This window comes from Ambystoma mexicanum, chromosome 1p (genome assembly GCF_040938575.1).
Source record: "Ambystoma mexicanum isolate Mex_15411 chromosome 1p, UKY_AmexF1_1, whole genome shotgun sequence".
Classification (NCBI taxonomy): domain Eukaryota; kingdom Metazoa; phylum Chordata; class Amphibia; order Caudata; family Ambystomatidae; genus Ambystoma; species Ambystoma mexicanum.
Window position 1 is genome coordinate 614,886,302 of NC_090921.1, and position 12,046 is coordinate 614,898,347.

The following is a 12,046-nucleotide window of genomic DNA, read 5'->3' on the forward strand; positions in this document are numbered from 1 at the left end:
CCTTGTGAGGGTGTACTGACGCCCATTCCAAGCAAATGCAAACTGCTCCTGACACTCCTCAGCAATTGGCACAGAGGAAAATATATACCAGGTTCCCTCAAACATGTGTACTTTCTCAATTAAAGTGATAGCGTCTGGGATTGCAGGAACCAAAGGAGGAGTGTGTTTGTTCAATCCTCTATAATCCACTGTCATCCTCCACCTCCCATCCCCTTTTTTCAGAGGACAGATTGGATTCAAAGCAGTATTAACAGGACGTAACACACTGTGAATGCAGTTTAGCTTCATAGACACACGCTGTGTGGCCATAGGCACGTGCACCGTAGATGTTGTCCATTTGCCTACAAAAACAGGTGTACAAGTTAATGCATTCACTTCAAAATGAGGTTTTACCTCCTAGTCCCAAAGTCAACCCCTGCTAAATGCCAAAACCAATTATATATTCAGGTATTGGGACAATCAACACTTGATATTTCTGCCTTAACAAATTAATTTCCACTCCTGCAGGAGATTTCTTCCCCCCAGCCCAGCAATGGTAAAGAGTCGGTCTTTCAATCTTGAAGGATTTCCAGTAATCAATGAGGCCTTCGCCCCAGTGTCTATAAAAGCTTGGACCTCTTGTATGTTTCCAGGTTTCCAAAATACCTTAACATTAACATGCAGTCGTCAACTTTTATACAAGCTGAAATCTCCAGGAAATGGCCATAATCCAAGTCAAATTTGGAATGAGTGTAACAAGGCTCCGACTCTAACATTGCATGCACCACTTTTCTCAAATCAGCATATGTTGGTTGGTACTGAGAAGGGATCCCTATAGACCCTTCTCCTGGCCCTCCTCAGGAGGCGCTGAAGGGTGAAGTCTCCCTTTTTTTGCTTGGTCACCACATGTCTCTTAAATTGTTTACAGCGCTCTTTCACAGCAAGCCCTCACTTTTTGTATAACAATACCATCAATCTCCTCCCGTGGCACACCATCTTTGAACAATGCCAAAAACAATGCCTCACAGTGTCCTTTCTTGACACTGTGAGGCAGGCATTATATCACTAGTAAGGACACAGACACAAAGGTACAAGTTTCAACACCTTTATTAAGTTTGACTGGGGTTGGGAGACTTCCTAGCTAGCCCTATTCTATAATGGGAGTAGTCCAAGTCAGTCAGTCAAACAAAGGAAAAAGTCTGTCAGAAACCTATACTTGCCCTCATGTTTCACATTAACTAAATGTGGGAAAACGTATGAAAATAGAGTATATCAAAAGAATGTCAGAAAGGCAATGAAAGTTGCTCACCACTCCCTTCCCCAAGTTCAGTTCAATGGGGATCTTACAAAGTTCTTTCAAGGTGGATAGTTTGCACAGTTCAAAGATTTCCCATAAATCTGTTAGGCTTCCCTGTTTCAATGTCAGTTCGATAAGGTTCACAGTTCTCTTCAATGGATACTTTCGGGCGTCCCTCACCCGGCTTTACAATTCTCAAACAGATATTCACAAAGTTCCTTCTCAGTTACTTTCACAGGGTGCCCTTGCCTTTCTTCAAATATCCAAACATGGCAGGAACAATGTCCAGCTAAACCACTCCGCTTCACAGAACTCGGGGCGAAATCCTTTCCCCAACATTTGTACCTCTTTCACAATGTTCACCTGCCAGAGACCTTCGCAGCTGTATAGTATTGTCTCCCACATGTGTGACCACTCCGACAGCAGGGTCCTTATTAGTATATCCTTGCTACAGACATTTGCAACCGCACAGTATTCACACCCCTATGCGTGACCACTCTGACAGTAGGGTTGATTTCTCAATGCCTGCGCCTCTTGCACTTGTTTTTGCAGATCGGGCCCTCGGCCACTCTGTTCCTTATTTCACAAATCAGTTCACTTTCACGTTAGCCTTTCGGGATTGCTGCATGCTCTTTCCCTCATGCACTTTACTTCAATGGCTTTCAACACATTTTGTTTTCATTATTCACTGTTCTGTTATCTTTCAAGAAGTGTTTAACAATGTGCCTTCTCACACGGCACCACTCTGTTACTTTGTTTCTCATCGGCTCCCTCACCAGCTAAATAAATTCAAGCTTTCATTTCAGTGTGTCCATCCTTCAACGCGTAGCCTTGCGTGCAACACTGTAGCTTTTCACAATCGCGCGTACCACAAACCGGGCTCTCCCTTTCTTTGAACTCATCAGCTGTGATTGCTTTTGCATGTCCTCCTGATTTCAGCTCGTCGAGGTCAGGGTCTTAGCCACCTGCTCCTAAGATACTCCCGGGCAGCCTCGCTGACCCGGGTAGGAAACAGGCAGTTTGCTGGCGCATGGAGGAAAGGGTTTAGCCGGCCCATCGGCTCGCTTCTCTGACCTCATCCGGCTTCTTGGAAACACGGCTCCCTCACCACGCTTTCTCCTGCCTCAACTTGCAGCCTGTCAGCGTCTCGGTGTCCCTGTTCAACCCATGCCTAGTTCTTGGCAGCTCTCTCTCAGCTACTCCTCCGTCCCACCATCCAGCTTGCCTTTCTTCTTGGCCCCTGTCACGCTCTGTCTTTCTATGCTCCACTTTTATAGTTTGGAAAACGGTTCATGAGTTTCACATGTGTGTGTGTGTGTGTGTGAGATTGTGACTGAGTGCCTGGCCTCATTAGTGGGACAAGGCCAGTGCATGTTACTAGTGGTAATCTTCCTAGTCTCAGTCTGTCTTCCTCGACTCGGTAGTTGGGCTGATAAGGAAAGGAGGGGAGTTATGGGAGTTACAGTATCCCATCAAGGTAGAGTTAATATGGGGTAAATAACTGTCAGGAAATGTGGGATACCATGTCTCGCCTTCCGGTGTCTCCTCCCCGATGACCCCCTTCCCAGGTGATCCTCCCTCGCTCGTCCACCCCCAGGTTCGGGTTCCGAATAGCGATGGCCCTTCCCCAACCACGTGAATAAGGGATCCTCTGGGACAGAGTCGTGAAAGACCTTCAGGTTTTTCACAGGAGTCTCTACTATCTTGTCTCCTGCCTTCTGTCCTTCTCTCACTGCGCCTCTCCCTCTCCTTCTCGCTCTCTCCTCACCTTTGGCCCATTCACCCAGATCTGACAATTGCTGAATAGCATCCACTACTTCAGCAGTTGTCTTCCCAGTCATGCCCACTAACTAAGTCATAATGACACTCTTATATGCGGGTGGGGCAGTTCGTATGACCATATTTCTGGTTGATACAGACAATGGCACCACCCCCATATGTACCGGTCCATATACATGAAATGCTTCATTGATAGCATGTTCTTATTTTTTAAACCGCCTCCTTTAATGTATACCACTTTTGATCCTAAATCCGTGGTGATAAGATATTTGCGGTTACACCCTTCGGTCGCTAGGTGCAAAAAAGACGCCTGCAAAGCTTGGCCATTCGCAGCTGGAGGAGGTCTAGTCCGTAATGCTTCTTGTATATTAGTGTCACTGGGCAGAAGCAGTAAGAGTGGAGAATCTGTGGAATCAACTAACAGGCCCCCAGCACCCCGCATTCATTTGCACCATCCCTGTGAGTAAAGGCTCCCCTGACTTTTGCCTCAGACGAGTAATAATCTCACCAACCCCCACAGCCCCTGAATGATGGGCCTGGGGGCCAGCCCTGCATCTAGTTACTGGTTTAGCAGTTACACCTTTTTCTTCTTGTTTTAATTCATATTCTGCTCTTTGTGCTGGGCTACTCTCTTCAGTCAGTAGAATTCCAAATATCCCCATCCCATTTATCAGGATCCCATTCTGTCCGTGCAGTAGCAATAACTGCAGTAACGTTCCTTCTGTTGACACTGCCACAGCACTTCTCCGATTTATGTCGAGCAACTCTGACAGCTGCCCGTTCAGCAACTTCCTGATATTTCTGTGCTATGCCATGCCAGATTTTCAATTGTAATTGTTGCATCAGTGAAATGCCCTTCTCAGCAGCTAACTCCTTTTCCAAGGGCAAAACATTTACCTCCCGTTCCATATTTCTCTGTAAGCATACAACAGAATCCAGCCTCGCCTCCCCAGAGCAGCACATTCCTTTCCCTTCTCCACTGGAACCTGATGTAACCACGACATTACCTCTGCGGGCCCTGCCATGCCCAAACTTTCACCCTATGGCTCGCTCAGCCCAGTGCTGCATGGCCATTCTTTCGCTAATATATCATATGGGCCCTTCGCCCAGCAGGGAATCACATCACTCAGGCTATCTCTGCCTGCGGAAGACACCTACGCTCTTTCCTTAAACAGGGTTTTCATATTTACAATGGTCTATGCACACTATCTTATTCACTGCAGTTACAAAAAAAAACCACACACACACACACACACACACACACACACACACACACACACACACACACACACACACACACACACACACACACACACACACACACACACACACACACACACACACACACACACACACACACACACACACACACACACACACACACTCTCTCTCTCTCTCTCTCTCTCTCTCTCTCTTCCCCTCTTCCCCTCTTCCCCCTCATAATTGCCTACCAGCGTTCAAGCACAGATGCTTGGAATATACATCACAAGACACCCTGCTCAGAGCTCCAAAATGTTTTGCTGTCCAAAAAGTGCATGGATATATTGCTTATTTTTCTCCCCAGTACACTCAATGAAAAACATTGGGCGCTGGGAGACAATTTACATAGAGACACACTCGGATTATGAAATGGCTCTTAGATGGCCTATTCATTTACCAAAAAAAACAACATGAATAAGAAGTAATAAAAGTTGTTTAGAAAAACTACATCACCATTGATACAGCGTTAGAGAATGCCTTCATCTCGCCAGAAAAACTGCACTGGAAAGCTCAACCACAGGCAGGTAGAGAGATCGTGACATCTTTCTCTCTGTCTGACTGTCCGGCCGTCCCCTTTTTTAAGCCGTTGCAAATGCATGATGGCAAACTTTCTGGCTTCTTCCAAGTCTCTGCAGATTCAAAAGTCCCCATTGGCCCCTGGCCGGAGTAACCCATAGCAACCCTAAATCAAAGCTTTTCCCTTTCTCATGAAAGCAGCAACAATAACTACATTCCACAACAACAATATCAATTACCCGACGGCACCTGGCTCAATCTTAGCTGTCTGTGCGTGTAGTTTCTCTCTGTGTCCTTGAAGCATTGCAAAATAACATAAGTACTAGACAGCACTGAAAGCAGGTTTACCCATGGAATAAAAAGAAGAGTTTGCATCAAGTGCAGCTTCCACTGAAGCCTGAAGCAAATGTCCATTATAGCACTGGGTGCACTATACACAAGCGCTATATTTTAGTAGAAATTGCACATAGGTGCTATGTTTTAGTCAAAATCATTACAGTGGGCCCTATAAAGAATAATCCCAACGGGAAACCAGAATCACACAAAACTGGAATTGTGTGGGGAGAGACCCAGATGCCTGGTGGAGGTAGGTTATACTAGGAGGGGATACCCATACACCTGCAAATAGAGGTAGAAACTGAGAACAAGAGAGACAAGCCAAAAGGGCCCTATAATGCAAGTAAAGAATCATCCCATGGGGAAACCAGAATTCAGCAAAACTGGGATGCCGTGGGGAGAGACCCACGTAGTTGGTGGAGGAGGATTAAGGAAATATCCCTTCCTCTAGGACCACTGAGAGAATTGACGTTTTTTCCTTTTTCTTCTATAACTTGAGTTTGTTATATACCTGAGGAAAACCTTTTTCTTTATTTGGTACTTTGACAAGATGGACAGAAACTGATAATGTGAAACCAGAAAAGTGATAGGTGGAAGGTTGGGAATTAATCTGAACCACTGACCTTGCTCTGGGCAACTTTCCACACCACAATTGTTTAGCCCATCTGCGCCTTTACAAAAGGGGTCCAGCCATATGCAAATCAGTCAGGTACTGCCAGTAATGGGAGCAGCCCTGCACAAACTACTAGGCCAGCTCCCCTCTGCACGGAAACGCAAGCAACCCCAGACATGTTTTGGCCTTGTTTGGCCTTCTCAGTGAGGTGCAGCTTGGTTCCCTATGGCGCAGCGAGCAAGGGACCCACGTCTGGGCATACCCTCGCTCACATAGGGAGACAAACTGAGACCAAAAAAGTGATGGGTTGAAGGTTTGGAAGCCTAGTGACCCAAGCTACTCCTCACTGATGAGGCCCAACAAGGCCGAAACATGTTTGGGGATGCTTGTGGTCTCGTGCAGAAGGGATGTGACCTAGCAGTTCGGGCTGGACTGCCTCTTTTGGGGTGGGCCAAGCTTGATTTGCATATGGTCTTTCCCCTTCTGTAATGGCTTGGCAGGCGAAGAACGATGGTCTGGAGAGTTGCCCAGAGCCATGCCAGAGGTTAAGATTAATTCCAAATCTTCCCGCCATCAACTCTTTGTTTTTGCAGAAACGGATAGACCTGCCTCCTATTAAATCTTTGTGGACATTAAATTCGTCTTTCTCTATGACCACCAGTATGGCTTCAGAGCTGCCAGAGGCACGGAAACTGTTCTACTGAACACACGTGATGACTTGCTCTCTAATATTGACTCTAACTCTCCATCTGTTCTTATCCTCCTGGATCTTTCCTCTGCCTTCGACGCGGTTAATCATGCCATCCTGACGAATCGGCTCTGGGCCACCATGGGCATCACTGGCCTGGCACTGGACTGTTTGACCTCTTTCCTCTCCAACAGTCCTTCCCTGATTCAATTTGGCCCTTTTCTCTCCCCTATCACTCTCTCCAGCTGTAGCGTCCCTCAAGGTTCCATCCTCTAGATGTGGCTTTTCAACATCTACCTTGCCCCTCTGACCCACTTGATCTCTTCCTTCTCTCCTCACTTCCAGTGTTTATGCAGACAACATGCAGCTCTCCTTCAAGCTTCCCTCCTCTCTCATCCCTGACTGTCTGACTTCTATTCATTCATGGTGTGCTGCCAATGATCTCTACCTTAATGCAGTAAGACTGAGATCCTTCTCATTAGGACCTGTGCTCCCACCTCCCCTCTCTCCTGTACCCCCTCTATGGATCCTCTCACCCTCTTGTGAGGCAACAAACCTTAGTGTCATCTTTGATTCCTCTCACTCCTTCTCTCCTCACATCGCAGACCTTGGCAGGAAGGCCCACTATCAGTTGCACCTCCTCAGAGGTATTCTCACTTTCCCCACCTTCCCCCAGAAACTCAATGTCTCCACAGCTCTGCTCCTCTCTAGGCTTTACTACTGTGACAGCCTCTTCCACTAATCCAGAAAAGGACTGCACGACTTATTCTTGACATAAAGTCCAGCAACTGCGTCTCCAGCCCGAATTTCTCCCCACTGGCTCCCGGTTGCTGCTAGGATCAAATTCAAGATCCTCTGCATCATCCATAAGGCTTTATGGGGCCTGGGACCCTGGTATATCTAACTCTCTGTCCCTAAATACCTTCCCGCTAGAGCTGCTCGGTCCGCTAGCTCCAACTCTCTGTGCATCGGACTCTTTTTCTAAGCAAATAGTTGGGGGTAGATATGTCTCCTCCACAGGATCCTCCTTCTGGAATGGTCTTCCTACCCATCTCAGGCTTGAACCGGATCTCCTTAATTTCCAGAAGCTCCTCAGGACCCTCCTTTTCCTTCTCCACCTTCACTCTCCCCTTCGCCTGCTAACACGTTCTTCTGTTACAATGACTCGCTACCTGGTTCCCTCTGAGTACTACAGGGCTCCAGGCCGTCCTGCTCAACCCCCCCTCCCTGCACTTACCTGCATTCCCTGGCACTTGCCCGCTCGCCTACCCTTAGCACTTGCACCTCGCCTCTTCACCCAACTTGCACTTGTTTTTTCTATGCAGACCGGCATTTCCCCCTACCCCGACCTTATCTCCCTCAAACTTCTTTTCTGCATGTGCACGTTCTGAATATCACAAGGCCTAGTAGGATTGTTGTTGTATTTTCTCCCGTGCCTCTCCCCCCCTTTGTTTTGTTGTGCCTTGATACACTGTGTTGTAAAGGCGCCTTACAAATATCCAATAAATACATTAAATAAATAATTAGAGATTCCTGGAAACACTGGGAGATCTATAATGCACGTTTTCCATTTTGTGTTTATTTTTCTAAGAGGTAGGGCCAGTTTAGAGGTTAAGATTTGGACAGAGGACAAGCTTCATTATTTTGGCCAATATTGACGAGCACCCTTACTTTAGTAGGTAGGGAGCTTCCCTATTAGCAATAAGGTGCGTAAGGCGTTTTCTTTCATTTAAATAACTCATGTAGTAAAAACATGTCTTCTGTTCAGTCCTCCTTTTGATATGCTCCAGAAACGTTTACCAACTGTCACCCAGCCTGCAGCTCCTAGGTGAAAACAAAGACACAATACAAACATGCTAAAGCTAGACCAAAATTGACCAACATGTGTAACTTTGCATATGATGCATTTGCATCAAAATTAAAAAAATATATAAAATGCCCATTCCATTTGTTTTCTTTAGGTGCTGTTTATTTGTACTGCAAATTTGACAGATACTATTCCAGAGCCACTGAGGGATAGGATGGAGATGATCAACGTGTCTGGATATGTAGCACAAGAGAAATTGGCGATTGCTGAGGTATGAACAATTTATTGCAAATCTAAATGTATAAATGCATACAGCACACAGTGGGAAGTGTACCAAAAGGGGCATAGCAAGGGCATCTATGTACATGGCCTACGAAGCAGGTGGAAAGATATCAGTTTGGGGATACTCTGAAGAATGAAGGCTTGCAAAAAGTTATTTACAAATCTGAATTGCATTTGCTGGCCATTGGACATATTACAAAGGTTGAATTGACACACTTTTATGATTATTGGGCTGCAGTGCCAACAAAGGTTTTAGCCTTGGTTGCAGAGAAAATGTCGGGAAAAGGTGTTTAAAATAATATGGTGTAGTCAGATAAAGTGCTTATTAGTTTTGGCTATTAGGTGGCGCTGAAAGCGCTACTTTAAGCCGAAACTATTGGCATTAAAATAAGAGCTTTAACATAAGAGCTTCAAATAGGTGCTTTGAATGAGGATCTCGAATGCATTTCAATGCAGCTGACACGTGAAGATGGATTTGTTTTGTTTGGTTTTGTGTCGCACCCATTTAACGCCCATCTGTAAGGGAAATATATATGACTTTCCTCCCATCTCACCCTAAACCATACCCCTCTTTGCCTGTATTTGTATTGTGTGCTGAATGTGTCGGGCATTTTTACTTCCAAAATGGCGGACGCTATATGTTAATATTCAAAAAGTTATTTGACTTTATTGATGCTTTTAAAAGTATTGACTACTGCTTTAAAGTTATTTCACACATTTTAATGTATTTTGTATTTAAAAATAAACAAGTTAATGTAATAGTTACGTTTTGGTCTAAAATGTCTTTCAAAATGATTGGCTGTGCAGTGAGTGATGTTAGTATGATGTGCAGTGTGTCTTTGCTTCTACAAGTAAGCTATTTTGTTTCTGTGGTGGCCCAGGAAATGCTGCAGTGCACACAGACGCTGCTGACATGCGCCACAAACCAGGCTGTATAGATTCCAATACCTGCCAATTCTTTCCTTTTTAGGTACTCAAAATGAAACAGGAGGTATAAAGGGATCGGGTGAAGTTCTCAAGTGTTCTTTTCCATCTGGATACAGCTTGCAGCAAGGGGAGCAATGAACACACGCCCTTTTCATTTAACCGAGTTCGCTCCTGTATGTGCCATAAATGCGCTGACATTTATGCACACGCTCACTCTCCTTGCTTGCCCCTCACTGCTCTGAACCCCCTTTCGTTGCTCTTGTGACTTTCTGGCCCCGGCATGAGGATTAGCTTGATGCACTAACTCGCAGCTCCATTTCCCCATCTCGTCTACTAATCTACCAGCCCTATCTCCTTCTGCAGCCACAGCCCTTCCTACACCTTGCTTCGTAGTGGGATCACAACGCAGGGTATGAACTCCTCACTTCTTCCCTCTTGCCTGCGATTAACTGCCCTCCTTTGTTCTTCTTTCTACACAGATTCATTTTGTCTATTTGGTTTGTTTGCTGTGCAATCATATGCACGGTGCTGCGCATACAGGGTGGCACGCGCACGAAGCACTGGAGTGCTCAGTAGTTCGAGCGCCTGTTCTTGCGCTCCCAAATGACTTGCACTTGAAAGGTTGAAACAAGTGTTCCCTTTGCCCCCTTTCTAATCATTTACAGAGTAGGATGTGGTGCGACGTTCTTGTTGCAGGGGTGTCACTCTCAACTAGCCATGGAGTTTCTGGTGCACCGCTACTTAAACATGCACTGCCCAGAAAACACACTTGGCTGACAGATGTTTTTTTCCTCCTTCAATTTCTTTAACGAATTCCAATCATTCAGTGTGAAATCCTTTTGTACTTTGAAATGCATTATATCGAACACTAAATCCGACAAATGACCTCTCTGTTCCCTTATTGGGGTGTCACAAAGTCTTAAGAAATTATTCTGGTGGCCTTAAAATGGCGCACGCTACCCGTTTTCATTTTGCCAAGAGCTCTTCCGAATGACAAATATCAGCCTCTAAATGGTGAAGAGTGGGTATTCGAGGTCTGTTACCAGAGGCGTAGCCAGGATTGTCTAGCAAGTGGTGCTTGAAGCTAATGCAGTTCGGCCCAGCGCAATGACATTGACATCTGTAAATGCCCACACAGTGCTGCACAGTGGACATTTACAGATTTTAGGTGGGCCTTGCCCGCTCAGGCCCTACCCAATCTACGCCTCTGTCTGATACCCTTTTGGCACAATATTCAAGCTGTATGCGATGTGCTTATTCTAATTCAAATGAACCATAAAAAGTTTAAGTGTTGATAATACGGAATCTATGCAAAGTGGATCTTGAAAGTTTAAATTCCCCCAGACTTCATCACTGATAATAGCCTGCAGCCGGTTCTGTGGTTACAGTGCCCGTGAGGGTGGCGGGCTGTATTTTAGCAAAGGGGGAAGGCATTTTGCTTCATTTCACTTCCAAGGAACGTATCAATTTAGCGTAAGTCATTGGAGAGTCGTTTGAGAGCTTTATTAACCCTTTAACTGCCCCTGGGGGTATTTCCCCCCAGTGCCAGGGCCTTTTATGGTGATTTCGGTATGTGGCCATTCAATGGCTTGTAACTTTCTTGTTACATGAGATATCTCCGGCAAATTTGGCTCCTTTTTTTCCCACATGTAGGCGGTCGTAACGCCATCCAGGAATCCTAGGTTGCTGTAGGGGGGTGAGAGAAAATAAGCAAAAAGGGCGAACAAAATGTTTCCTTGTAAGAGCTAAGAAAAAATGGTTTGCTGAGCTGAGTTCCCCAATTTCCTGGCTTTCAAGAACAGGTTGAGTGGAAACGGAAAAAAATATTTTGATGTGGTTATCAACCGTTTTGTGAGAGGTAGGCGATTTTGGCCATTTTTGCCAATTGGACATGCATAGACGGAATGGGAGAAAAGCGTAGGAAAGCCGAATTGGAGGACGGAAAGGCATATATTTCTGAAAAGTAGGCAAAATTCCAAGTTTAGGAAGGGGTGATTTGCATAGGTCAGGCAAACACTAAGTAGGGGAAAATGCCATAGATTGGGGGAAAAGCGGGAAAATGACTGAAAAAAAAGGTATGTGTTGGACATGGTTGGCTTGGTACGGCAATGGCTTCTATGAATTTTGAGAAAAGCAATGCTCTGCTACATTCCCCCGACTCTTGCAGTTAGGAAAGCACACATTTTTTGTAGTGTTTTACAAAACAAGCAATACCACACGCCAAATACTGAGCCATGGTGCACAGGAGTTTTACGCTCATGGCCTGAACAGACGCACTTCGCATGTGTAAATCGGGAAAACCAATGTGGTGAGGAACGGCAAGCATACATTTATTGAAAGAGCACAGGCAGACCTTTTCAAGGGTAGGTGACTTGTCCAGGTTACAAATATGTATGGTGCCTAAAGCAGCGACTAAATGTAGGGCACATTTGGGAAATGAAAGGCTTGTGTGACAAAGGGCACCAGCAAATGGGTCAAAACGTTATGGAAACCACACAAAAACAACACATGGCCTACCGTCCCGCATTCCCACAGGTGTACCGATAAAAACAGTACCTCACA

The 12,046-nt window shown here is 45.5% G+C and overlaps 1 protein-coding gene across 1 annotated transcript in view; it reads left to right on the forward strand.

Moving 5' to 3' along the window:
- LONP1 (lon peptidase 1, mitochondrial) overlaps positions 1-12,046 on the forward strand; it is a 1,004,634-nt gene that overhangs the window by 795,720 nt on the left and 196,868 nt on the right. The window contains exon 13 of the mRNA XM_069649597.1: positions 8,430-8,546. Coding sequence (XP_069505698.1) covers positions 8,430-8,546 — 117 coding nt within the window. The remainder of the gene's footprint in view (positions 1-8,429; positions 8,547-12,046) is intronic.